The sequence below is a fragment of the Hyla sarda genome, chromosome 7 (genome assembly GCF_029499605.1).
Source record: "Hyla sarda isolate aHylSar1 chromosome 7, aHylSar1.hap1, whole genome shotgun sequence".
Taxonomy (NCBI): domain Eukaryota; kingdom Metazoa; phylum Chordata; class Amphibia; order Anura; family Hylidae; genus Hyla; species Hyla sarda.
This window is the reverse complement of record NC_079195.1, coordinates 13,813,213-13,827,326: the sequence shown is the minus strand read 5'-3', so window position 1 is coordinate 13,827,326 and position 14,114 is coordinate 13,813,213. Positions and strand designations below refer to the sequence as shown.

The 14,114-nt window shown below is 39.4% G+C and overlaps 1 protein-coding gene across 1 annotated transcript in view; it reads right to left on the bottom strand.

Annotated features, from left to right (window-relative positions):
- NRAP (nebulin related anchoring protein) overlaps positions 1–14,114 on the bottom strand; it is a 164,684-nt gene that overhangs the window by 35,072 nt on the left and 115,498 nt on the right. Inside the window, exons 26-31 of the mRNA XM_056529361.1 lie at positions 11,983–12,081; positions 11,545–11,649; positions 9,016–9,123; positions 4,969–5,082; positions 4,121–4,318; positions 1,182–1,286 (exon numbers count right to left, since the gene is read on the bottom strand). Coding sequence (XP_056385336.1) covers positions 1,182–1,286; positions 4,121–4,318; positions 4,969–5,082; positions 9,016–9,123; positions 11,545–11,649; positions 11,983–12,081 — 729 coding nt within the window. The remainder of the gene's footprint in view (positions 1–1,181; positions 1,287–4,120; positions 4,319–4,968; positions 5,083–9,015; positions 9,124–11,544; positions 11,650–11,982; positions 12,082–14,114) is intronic.

The window sequence follows — 14,114 nt, the reverse complement described above, 5'->3', positions numbered from 1 at the left end:
CCTGTTTAGTTTCTAGTCAGTCTGGACATGGTGGGAGTTGTAGTTTTGCAACAGTTGAAGGGAAAACCGGTTAGAAAACACTGCTCAATAAACTGCTGACTTTTGCAGTACGGTGCGGATTATAGTGTATGCTCTGTGCAGTTGTTTCCATTGTTCTATGTGCGTTTCCTAGTAACCTGTTTAGTTTCTAGTCAGTCTGAACATGCTGGTAGTAGAGATGAGCGAACTTACAGTAAATTTGATTCGTCACGAACTTCTCGGCTCGGCAGTTGATGACTTTTCCTGCATAAATTAGTTCAGCTTTCAGGTGCTCCGGTTGGCTGGAAAAGGTGGATACAGTCCTAGGAGACTCTTTCCTAGGACTGTATCCACCTTTTCCAGCCAACCGGAGCACCTGAAAGCTGAACTAATTTATGCAGGATAAGGCATCAACTGCCGAGCCGAGAAGTTCGTGACAAATCGAATTTACTGTAAGTTCGCTCATCTCTAGCTGGTAGTTGTAGTTTTGCAATAGCTGGAGGCACACCGGATAGAAAACACTTCTTAAGATATTGTTGACTTTTGCAGTATGGTGCGGATTATAGTTTATGCTCTGTGCAGTTGTTTCCAGTATTCTATGTGTGTTTCCTTGTTACTTGTTTAGTTTCTAGTCAGTCTGGACATGCTGGGAGTTGTAGTTTTGCAACAGTTGAAGGGAAAACCGTTTAGGAAACACTGCTCAATAAACTGCTGACTTTTGCAGTACGGTGCGGATAATAGTGTATGCTCTGTGTAGTTATTTTCAGCATTCTATGGGTCACAAGCGTCAAATATTTCTTAAAGAGTGAAGCTCACACGAGATGGCAAGATGGCGGCTGTAATGCAGTGGTCTCCAAACTGTGGACCTCCAGCTGTTGCAAAGCTACAACTCCCAGCATGCCCGGACAGCCGTTGGCTGTCCGGGCATGCTGAGAGTTGTAGTTTTGCTAAATCTGGGGGTCCACAGTTTTGAGACCACTGGTATAATGTTACAATAGATTGAAATGGCTGATAACAGGGAGCAATAGATTACATTTAACAATATAACACATAGACAGGAGATGGACAGACCTTGGCTGATAACAGAGAACAATAGCATTCAGTGGCAAATAAACTGGTGCCCCTGGTGTATGATTACCCATAGTCCCCTGCTCCTCAATTACCTCGCTGATCAGGTTTGTCGCTCTCTTCCGCTCCTCGATGTCCAGGGCTCCGGGAGTGATGCAGCCGACACCTCGCATAAAGTTCAGATCCGATCGGTACAGATTCTGGAAAAAATTACAATTTACAATGTAAAAATCAGAACCGCGCAGCATCCTGGGGACCACCCAAAAATGTAAACAAAAAATGATGCCCTGAACTTCCTGCAGTGAGGACAATGTCCCTTTAAAAGTGGGAGTGGCTTGGGAGATACAATGTAGCAACTATGTCACAGTATTAATCTCCATTTACATTTTTTCCGTTTTTCTTTTTTCCTCCTCATCTTTTAATCTTTCCTCCACAGACCCATAAGAGGGCTTGTTTTTTGCGGGACCAATTGTACTTTGTAATTGCCATTTAATGTACGGCAAAACAGAAAAAAAAATTTGGAAACTGGAAGAAAAAACTTTTTTTTTTTTTTTTTTAACATTTTGGGGGGTTTTGTTTTCATGATGTGCACTTTCTGGTAAATGTGCTCTCTGTAAATATATTTTTCTGTATACATATATATATATATATATATATATATATATGGTGCCGGTAGCGTATTTCACACGTTACCTTTGTAGAGGTCCCCATAGTCAGAGTACGTAGGAACGTCGGGGTCCCTCTCCTATAGTTACCCCCTTGTCACCCCTCAGTTAGTCTATGACTGTAAATAAGTTCATATAAGTATAAATATGTATATATATCATTTCCTACCTATTCGAGCATAGCAGGACCTGCGGGTCACATGATTAGGTTAGAACTCTATGGTTTTGCTATAGGACCTTTGGAGGTTCCCGTGACGTCTTCACCCACAATGCACTGTAATGGTGAGTGACAGTTGTTACGGACCAATCCAAATCGGCCGGCCCCTGCCCATATAAGGGACCTGCGCCATCTTGATCCCTCTCTTGGGTTGCTGATTTTGAAAGAGGTAGGACCTCCGCAGCTTACAAGACGATAACTAGGCCAAAGCCTTGCAGCCTCGGCCTCTAACCTAGCGGATAGACTAAGCAATTCCCCGCTACTCACCGCAAGATCACTGGACCTAAACGCACCCCTAAATCCGGCGGATCTCTGCTATACAATCCTTAAGAAGCTAAATTGGGCTTATCTGATCCCAACCGACTGTCAATCGCTGCTCAGCTATATCTATAGAGACTCTGTTATCTGGACTGTTACTATTGCTACATGTACAGAAATTCTTCAGTAAAAGTTCCTGCAAGTTTTCAGTTAACAGCGGTTGTGGACAATCCTTTATTTCTGCATCACCTATTGCTCTTGGGAAGGGTGGCAATAGGCCTTTCAAGATTACAGCATTTAACCCTCACCCTGGCGTCACGAGTGACAAGGGTTAACAGCGCCCTTAACTATCCTGAACAGCAACACCCTAACTACCCTACACCCCCACAAGGCTTTATCCCCCAGTCTACCACATATGTAACAAAAAAGTCTGCAATTTTTTTACATTTATGCCATTTACCGTACGGGATTCTAAATTACCGATACAGGCATTTCTGCACGTGGTAATACCAAAGAGGTTTGTTTTTGTTTAGGTTTACATATATATATATATATATATATATACTTTAATTTTTTTTTTTTTTTTATTCTAAAATGGAAAAGGGGGCGATTCACATTTTTACTAGGGGGCGGTTTGGCAGCTTTTATATATTATAAAAAAAAAACATTTTTATTATTTATTTTACTTGTTTTAAGTCCCCATAGGGGAAATATTATAAGCAATCTTTAGGCTGCTTATACTGCTATGTAATATCCTATATAATTACATAGTACTGATCGGTCCTTTCGGTGCCTAGACAGACAGTACGAGAAGACGAGCGATACCGCGGCACAGAGTGGGTGAGGGAACTCTGGCCGCCATTTTAACTCATTGGACCCCAGCAGAAGCACTGAGTCCCCCGAAACCACCGACATCTGTCATTTTGCCTATAGATGCTGTGATCATCATTCAACACTGCATCTAAAGGGTTAATAGCAGACATCAGAGTGATAACCTTTGTCCGCCATTATTGGTGAGCGTCGGCTACTCACCTGCTCCTGCCCTCGTTTTATAGACAGTAAACGCGCCCCAACGCCAATGTACGCCACCAGGCAGCAGCGCCGTACATTTACCATCACATGTCCTCCAGGGATTATCCAGTATTAGAAACATACAGTTGCTCTCTTCCAAAAACAGCTCCCCCCCTGTCCTCAGGATGTGTGTGGTATTACAACTTGGTTCCATTCACTTTAAAGGGGTACTCCGGTGAAAACCTTTTTTCTTTTAAATCAACTGATGGCAGAAAGTTAAACATATTTGTAAATTACTTCTATTAAAAAATCTTAATCCTTCCAGTACTTAATAGCTGCTGAATGCTACAGAGGAAATTCCTTTCTTTTTGGAACACTGATGACATCACAAGCACAGTGCTCTCTGCTGACATCTCTGTCCATTTTAGCAACCGTGCATAGCAGATGTATGCTAAGGGCAGCATGGTGGCTCAGTGGTTAGCACTGCTGCCTTGCAGTGCTGGGGCCTTGGGTTCAAATCCCACTAAGGACAACAATAAATATCGTGTTACTATTATTATAATAATAACGTCAGCAGAGAGAACTGTGCTCGTGATGTCATCAGAGAGCATTCCAAAAAGAAAAGTATTTCCTCTGTAGTATTCAGCAGCTAATAAGTACAGGAAGGATTAAGATTTTTTAATAGAAGTTATTTACAAATATGCTTAACTTTCTGCCACCAGTTGATTTAAAAGAAAAAAGGTTTTCACCAGAGTACCCCTTTAATGTAAGTGAACTGCAATACCACTCACAACCTGAGGACAAGAGTGGCGCTGTTTCTGGAAAAAAAAAGCAGCTCTGATGACTCTAGACACCGCAGCCCGTTCAGATTTTGCAGCATTACCTCGCTTTGCAGCTGGTACGCCTTCTTGGCCGTGCTCATTCGGAGGTCGTCAGACAGCGCCGTGTAGTGGTGAAGCAAATGCCTGTAGTCCTGGTCGCTGACCAATGCCTGCGCTTTCCGGGCGTGGACCAAGTTCACCATATCCATGGGCAGGCGGAAGCGAGATTTGCTCTGCTCGAAGCCTTTCTTGTACTGGACCTGAAGAGACAAACTCAGTTTTCTGTGCAACAGGCTCTAGATCTCTGCTTGCTGTCAGTGGATGGAAACAAGACTAAAAACTTCCACCTGATCATGTTCAGTGCAGCTGCAGCACTCGTTACAGTGTATCATGGCCCACTTATTGAAGAGGTGTGTGTTGGGTATGAACAGGAATTTGCAGAATGTTTTCATTTCCTAACAGCAAGCAGAGATCTTAACATAGACAGTGACAATGTTATAGCCAACGGCTATTTGGACGAATATGTTTGTTATGCAGAACATTTTCACTAGAGGGCAGTACAGACCTGAAATAAGATGCTGAACTATAGTATCTGGGGTTGGACAGTGCACCTCCAGCTGTTGCAAAACTACAACTCCCAGCATGCCCGGACAGCCAACGGCTGTCCGGGCATGCTGGGAGTTGTAGTTTTGCAAAAACAAAAAACTAATGATTATGCGTTTTGATGCAATTTGCATGATGGCAGTAAAAGGCCTTATTTGCGGCAAAAAAACGCATGCGGTAATTAGCTGCGTAACCAATAAACGCAACATGTGAACACAGCCAAAAGAAACATGGTGTAATTAGGATACAATTATAACTTGATGGGGGAGGGGGGGGGGGATATTAGGGGCCACAGATGGGATCTCACCTCACTGGACAGGGACGAGGCGTGCACGGAATGCGACAGGTTCAGGTCGTCCTCCAGGCGGCGCAGTCCGATCATTTTACCTTTAGATTTTTCAAACTCCTCCTTATATTTATGCTGAGGAGTAAAAAATGTATAAAGCTGGGTCATTATAATATTACAGGTCATTATATTACAGGTCATTATATTACAGGTCATTATAATATTACAGGTCATTATATTACAGGTCATTATAATATTACAGGTCATTATATTACAGGTCATTATATTACAGGTCATTATATTACAGGTCATTATATTACAGGTCATTATATTACAGGTCATTATAATATTACAGGTCATTATATTACAGGTCATTATATTACAGGTCATTATATTACAGGTCATTATATTACAGGTCATTATATTACAGGTCATTATAATATTACAGGTCATTATATTACAGGTCATTATATTACAGGTCATTATATTACAGGTCATTATATTACAGGTCATTATATTTATTACAGGTCATTATATTACAGGTCATTATAATATTACAGGTCATTATATTACAGGTCATTATATTACAGGTCATTATATTACAGGTCATTATATTACAGGTCATTATATTACAGGTCATTATAATATTACAGGTCATTATATTACAGGTCATTATATTACAGGTCATTATATTACAGGTCATTATATTACAGGTCATTATATTACAGGTCATTATATTACAGGTCATTATATTACAGGTCATTATAATATTACAGGTCATTATATTACAGGTCATTATAATATTACAGGTCATTATATTACAGGTCATTATAATATTACAGGTCATTATATTACAGGTCATTATATTACAGGTCATTATATTACAGGTCATTATAATATTACAGGTCATTATATTACAGGTCATTATAATATTACAGGTCATTATAATATTACAGGTCATTATATTACAGGTCATTATATTACAGGTCATTATATTACAGGTCATTATAATATTACAGGTCATTATATTACAGGTCATTATATTACAGGTCATTATAATATTACAGGTCATTATATTACAGGTCATTATAATATTACAGGTCATTATATTACAGGTCATTATAATATTACAGGTCATTATATTACAGGTCATTATATTACAGGTCATTATAATATTACAGGTCATTATATTACAGGTCATTATAATATTACAGGTCATTATATTACAGGTCATTATAATATTACAGGTCATTATAATATTACAGGTCATTATAATATTACAGGTCATTATATTACAGGTCATTATATTACAGGTCATTATAATATTACAGGTCATTATATTACAGGTCATTATAATATTACAGGTCATTATATTACAGGTCATTATAATATTACAGGTCATTATATTACAGGTCATTATATTACAGGTCATTATAATATTACAGGTCATTATATTACAGGTCATTATATTACAGGTCATTATAATATTACAGGTCATTATATTACAGGTCATTATAATATTACAGGTCATTATATTACAGGTCATTATAATATTACAGGTCATTATATTACAGGTCATTATATTACAGGTCATTATAATATTACAGGTCATTATATTACAGGTCATTATAATATTACAGGTCATTATATTACAGGTCATTATATTACAGGTCATTATAATATTACAGGTCATTATATTACAGGTCATTATTATATTACAGGTGATTATATTACAGGTGATTATATTACAGGTCATTATATTACAGGTCATTATATTACAGGTCATTATAATATTACAGGTCATTATATTACAGGTCATTATAATATTACAGGTCATTATATTACAGGTCATTATAATATTACAGGTCATTAAAATATTACAGGTCATTATATTACAGGTCATTATATTACAGGTCATTATATTACAGGTCATTATATTACAGGTCATTATAATATTACAGGTCATTATATTACAGGTCATTATAATATTACAGGTCATAATATTACAGGTCATAATATTACAGGTCATAATATTACAGGTCATTATAATATTACAGGTCATTATATTACAGGTCATTATATTACAGGTCATTATAATATTACAGGTCATTATATTACAGGTCATTATAATATTACAGGTCATTATAATGTTACAGATCATTATAATATTACAGGTCATTATAATATTACAGGTCATTATAATATTACAGGTCATTATTATATTACAGGTCATTATATTACAGGTCATTATATTACAGGTCATTATATTACAGGTCATTATATTACAGGTCATTATAATATTACAGGTCATTATAATATTACAGGTCATTATATTACAGGTCATTATAATATTACAGGTCATTATAATATTACAGGTCATTATAATGTTACAGGTCATTATATTACAGGTCATTATATTACAGGTCATTATAATATTACAGGTCATTATATTACAGGTCATTATAATATTACAGGTCATTATAATATTACAGGTCATTATATTACAGGTCATTATAATATTACAGGTCATTATATTACAGGTCATTATATTACAGGTGATTATAATATTACAGGTCATTATAATGTTACAGGTCATTATATTACAGGTCATTATAATATTACAGGTCATTATATTACAGGTCATTATATTACAGGTGATTATAATGTTACAGATCATTATAATGTTACAGATCATTATAATATTACAGGTCATTATATTACAGGTCATTATATTACAGGTCATTATAATATTACAGGTCATTATAATATCACAGGTCATTATAATATTACAGGTCATTATATTACAGGTCATTATAATATTACAGGTCATTATAATATTACAGGTCATTATTATATTACAGGTCATTATATTACAGGTCATTATATTACAGGTCATTATAATGTTACAGGTCATTATATTACAGGTCATTATAATATTACAGGTCATTATATTACAGGTCATTATAATATTACAGGTCATTATAATATTACAGGTCATTATAATGTTACAGGTCATTATATTACAGGTCATTATAATATTACAGGTCATTATATTACAGGTCATTATATTTATTACAGGTCATTATATTACAGGTCATTATAATATTACAGGTCATTATATTACAGGTCATTATAATATTACAGGTCATTATATTACAGGTCATTATAATATTACAGGTCATTATAATATTACAGGTCATTATAATGTTACAGGTCATTATATTACAGGTCATTATAATATTACAGGTCATTATATTACAGGTCATTATAATATTACAGGTCATTATATTACAGGTCATTATATTTATTACAGGTCATTATATTACAGGTCATTATACTTATTACAGGTCATTATAATGTTACAGGTCATTATATTACAGGTCATTATAATATTACAGGTCATTATATTACAGGTCATTATATTTATTACAGGTCATTATACTTATTACAGGTCATTATAATGTTACAGGTCATTATATTACAGGTCATTATAATATTACAGGTCATTATATTACAGGTCATTATATTACAGGTCATTATAATATTACAGGTCATTATATTACAGGTCATTATATTTATTACAGGTCATTATACTTATTACAGGTCATTATAATGTTACAGGTCATTATATTACAGGTCATTATATTACAGGTCATTATAATATTACAGGTCAGTTGAATAATAATAGAAGCAGTACTATATAACCCAAATGATAAAGCTGCAGGTGATTATAAGACCATATACAGGACATTATCACACAAAATGATATTGTACAATGTGATTGGTTAAAACAATTTTACAGAGAAAACATGTCTGCTTCCTTACACAGGCAGCGCCCTTCCTGTCCACAGGTTATGTGTGATAATGCAGCTCAGTCATATTTACTTTATAGAGGCTGCAATACTAGACACAACCTATAGGGTGCAGGCTGGAGACAGCAGCCGTGTCTTTCCTTCCCTGTACAATCCTTTCCTTCCCTCATGGTCTGATTCTTTGTCGCTGACCCCAGACACTTCACACGTGTGCCGCCCTGAGACCCCGCAGTATTATAGGACACAGGTCTCTTACATCACTGATGATCTCCCCTGACGCCTTCGCGGCCTGGAATAGGATGGCATCCAGTTTCAGCTTGTAGCCGCCATCGCGCAGTTGGCTCCAGGACTCCTTGTATCGCGTCTGTGAAGAGAGATAAATACATTTATACATTGGGGTCTAGTGGTGAATGGTATACAAGAACGAGACATGTGACCTGTATTCACACTGCACTGTATCTGCACATTACTGAGGGGTTTCTGCTGCTGTTTATTTATGGAAGCAGAAAAATCCTCCGACAACTGTGAGTCCTGCTAACCCCGCCCATAGAGAAAGCCTGTGAGTCCTGCTAACCCCGCCCATAGAGAAAGCCTGTGAGTCCTGCTAACCCCGCCCAGAGAGAAAGCCTGTGAGTCCTGCTAACCGCGCCCAGAGAGAAAGCCTGTGAGTCCTGCTAACCCCGCCCAGAGAGAAAGCCTGTGAGTCCTGCTAACCCCGCCCAGAGAGAAAGCCTGTGAGTCCTGCTAACCCCGCCCATAGAGAAAGCCTGTGAGTCCTGCTAACCCCGCCCAGAGAGAAAGCCTGTGAGTCCTGCTAACCGCGCCCAGAGAGAAAGCCTGTGAGTCCTGCTAACCGCGCCCAGAGAGAAAGCCTGTGAGTCCTGCTAACCCCGCCCAGAGAGAAAGCCTGTGAGTCCTGCTAACCCCGCCCAGAGAGAGAGCCTGTGAGTCCTGCTAACCCCGCCCAGAGAGAGAGCCTGTGAGTCCTGCTAACCCCGCCCAGAGAGAGAGCCTGTGAGTCCTGCTAACCCCGCCCAGGGAGAGAGCCTGTGAGTCCTGCTAACCCCGCCCAGAGAGAGAGCCTGTGAGTCCTGCTAACCCCGCCCAGAGAGAAAGCCTGTGAGTCCTGCTAACCCCGCCCAGAGAGAAAGCCTGTGAGTCCTGCTAACCCCGCCCAGAGAGAAAGCCTGTGAGTCCTGCTAACCCCGCCCAGAGAGAAAGCCTGTGAGTCCTGCTAACCCCGCCCAGAGAGAAAGCCTGTGAGTCCTGCTAACCCCGCCCAGAGAGAAAGCCTGTGAGTCCTGCTAACCCCGCCCAGAGAGAAAGCCTGTGAGTCCTGCTAACCCCGCCCAGAGAGAAAGCCTGTGAGTCCTGCTAACCCCGCCCAGAGAGAAAGCCTGTGAGTCCTGCTAACCCCGCCCAGAGAGAAAGCCTGTGAGTCCTGCTAACCCCGCCCAGAGAGAAAGCCTGTGAGTCCTGCTAACCCCGCCCAGAGAGAGAGCCTGTGAGTCCTGCTAACCTCGCCCAGAGAGCCTGTGAGTCCTGCTAACCCCGCCCAGAGAGCCTCTGAGTCCTGCTAACCCCGCCCAGAGAGCCTCTGAGTCCTGCTAACCCCGCCCAGAGAGAGAGCCTGTGAGTCCTGCTAACCCCGCCCAGAGAGAAAGCCTGTGAGTCCTGCTAACCCCGCCCAGAGAGAAAGCCTGTGAGTCCTGCTAACCCCGCCCAGAGAGAAAGCCTGTGAGTCCTGCTAACCCCGCCCAGAGAGAAAGCCTGTGAGTCCTGCTAACCCCGCCCAGAGAGAAAGCCTGTGAGTCCTGCTAACCCCGCCCAGAGAGAAAGCCTGTGAGTCCTGCTAACCCCGCCCAGAGAGAAAGCCTGTGAGTCCTGCTAACCCCGCCCAGAGAGAAAGCCTGTGAGTCCTGCTAAACCCGCCCAGAGAGAAAGCCTGTGAGTCCTGCTAACCTCGCCCAGAGAGCCTGTGAGTCCTGCTAACCCCGCCCAGAGAGCCTGTGAGTCCTGCTAACCCCGCCCAGAGAGAGAGCCTGTGAGTCCTGCTAACCCCGCCCAGAGAGAAAGCCTGTGAGTCCTGCTAACCCCGCCCAGAGAGAAAGCCTGTGAGTCCTGCTAACCCCGCCCAGAGAGAAAGCCTGTGAGTCCTGCTAACCCCGCCCAGAGAGAAAGCCTGTGAGTCCTGCTAAACCCGCCCAGAGAGAAAGCCTGTGAGTCCTGCTAACGCCGCCCAGAGAGAAAGCCTGTGAGTCCTGCTAACCCCGCCCATAGAGAAAGCCTGTGAGTCCTGCTAACCTCGCCCAGAGAGAAAGCCTGTGAGTCCTGCTAACCCCGCCCATAGAGAAAGCCTGCGAGTCCTGCTAACCCCACCTATCCATAAAGAAAGCCTGTGAGTCCTGCTAACCCCGCCCATAGAGAAAGCTTGCGAGTCCTGCTAACCCCGCCCATAGAGAAAGCCTGTGAGTCCTGCTAACCCCACCCATAGAGAAAGCCTGTGAGTCCTGCTAACCCCACCCATAGAGAAAGCCTGTGAGTCCTGCTAACCCCACCCATAGAGAAAGCCTGTGAGTCCTGCTAACCCCGCCCATAGAGAAAGCCTGTGAGTCCTGCTAACCCCGCCCATAGAGAAAGCCTGTGAGTCCTGCTAACCCCGCCCATTCATTGACAACTATACGAGTTTGTATACATGCAGACCTGTCACTCACATTAACCCACGTTTCTAACTTTGATACACGATGCCTACACCCCCGTATACTGTGCCCGGGTATATACCCACCTCACTGATGTTCATGGCATTGAGTTTGGCCTGGAGGAGCTCGGGCAGCTCGGCGGTGGATGTATACCGGTGCTTTATATTCTCCCCCTGCTCTTTATATTTACTCTGAGGACACAGATAAAGATGTATCGTTATTAATGCATCAGTCACAGCCAGAGCTGCATTTATTATACAACTTAAAGCAGTGTTTCCCAACCAGCGCACCTCCAGCTACTGCAAAACTACAACTCTCAGCATGCCCGGACAGCCTTTGGCTGTCCGGGCATGCTGGGAGTTGTAGTTTTGCAGCAGCTGGAGGCACCCTGGTTGGGAAACACCAGTGTAGGGAAAACTGCATCCACAGCCAGAGCAGTATTCAAAATTCTTCTGTCTGTCTATGCAGCTCTGGATGTGAGTGGAGTATATGACATTCTGTAGGTTTTTTTTTTCCCTACTTACATCCACGGCCTGGTTGTAGCTAATCTTGGCCTGAATCATCTCCGGCGTATCCTGGATACTGGTGAAGCTGAACGCTGATGGCAGCTGCCTGTACGATTTCTGCAAATCCAGCAAAATAAAAAATAAAATAATAAAAATAAAAAAACATTAAAAAAAATTACATATACAGTATAGATCACTGTATATATATATATATATATATATATATATATATATATATATATATATAAAGTGAAACCACTAAATAGCGTTTTTCAAAGTTTCTTATAGACCTTAGATTATAATTATTATCAACAACAACAAAATCTGTATTATTATTGTTATTAGCATTAGATTTATTATAATTTTTATTATAATTAGTATTATTATCATTAGGTTTATTATTAGTTTTTTTTATTATTATTAGGTTTAATATTATTATTGTTATTAATATTATCAACAACAACAATATGTGTATTAATTAGTATTATTATTATCATTAGGTTTATTATTATAAATGTTTTATTATTATTATTATTATTATTATTAAGTTTATGATGATTATTATTATTGTTATTATTATTATTATCAATAACAACTGTGCATTAATTAGTATTATTATCATTAAGTTTATTATTATTATTATTAGTTTTTTATTATTATTATTATTATTATTAGGTTCATTATTATTATTATTATTATTACTATTATTAATAATAATAATTAATTATTATTAGGTTTATTATTTTTATTATTATTATTATTAGTTTTTTTATTATAATTAGGTTTATTATTTTTAGTTTTATTATTATTATTAGGTTTATTATTAGTTTTTTTATTATTATTAGTTTTTTTTATTATTAGGATTATTATTAATAATTATCATTTTTTATTATTAATATTATTATTCGTTTTTTTTAATTATTATTAGGATTATTATTAATAATTATCATTAGGTTTATAATAATAATAATAATAATAATAATAAACCTATCATGCTGTGTTAGGCCCTGCCCACTCTCAATAGACTCCAATCCCTGCTCATCCTCCCTACTTTAAAGTGGCGGTAATTGGCGGTGAGTGCAACATTTTAAAAGAAGCTGCGACTTTTGTGCGTGAAACAGGTGTATGTCAAATCTTGCAACTCTTAAAGGGGTACTCCAGCCCTTAAAAATGTATCCCCTTATATATAAGAGAGGGCATATGTGTGTGATCACAGAGGGGGGGGGGGGGGGAGAGAGTTTGACCTCTGGGACCCCTTGTAATCTACAGAAAGGGGCCCTGACTCTCCCCGCTACATGAAGTTTTGGGTTTGTAGCAATCCATGCATTGTCTATGGAAGAGACTCCCGAGTACATAGCTAAGGCATCTCCAGCGCTCCCTTAGACAATGCATGGAGTTCGCTCCATGGTGCCAGGTTAGATGTTGGACCCCTCACCCATCAGACACTTATCCTGTGGATACAACAATACAAGATACAATTCTAGGGGCTGGAATACCCCTTTAGATTCCCTCTTTGTGTTCCCATTAATCACCAGCTAGGTCTCTGCTTGCTGTCAGTGAATGGATGGCAGCCACAAGGTGACATAAGTAAAATAGTCAGACATTCATGCTGATGTACTCCAAATATCTCGTCAGATTGAAAACAACCTGTACTGTTTCTAGGTCACTACTAAGAAATATTAGGGGGTTCTTAAAGGGGTACTCCGGTGGAAAACATATATTTTTTTTTTTATCAACTGGTGCCATAAAGTTAAACAGATTTGTAAATGACTTCTATTCAATAAAATCTTTATCCTTCCAGTACTTTTTAGCAGCTGTATGCTACAGAGGAAATTCTTTTCTTTTTGAATTTATTTTTTGTCTTGTCCACAGTGCTCTCTGCTGACACTTGATGCCCATGTCAGGAACTGTCCCGAGCAGGAGAAAATCCCCATAGCAAACCTCTCCTGCTCTGGACAGTTCCTGACACGGACAGTGGTGTCAGCAGAGAGCACTGTGGAGAAGACAAAAAAGAAATTCAAAAAGAAAAGAATTTTCTTCCGTAACATTGTAATCAACTAGTGCCAGAAAGTTAAACAGATTTGTAAATGACTTCTATTAAAAAAAAAAAAAATCTTTACCCTTCCAGTACTTTTTAGCAGCTGTATGCT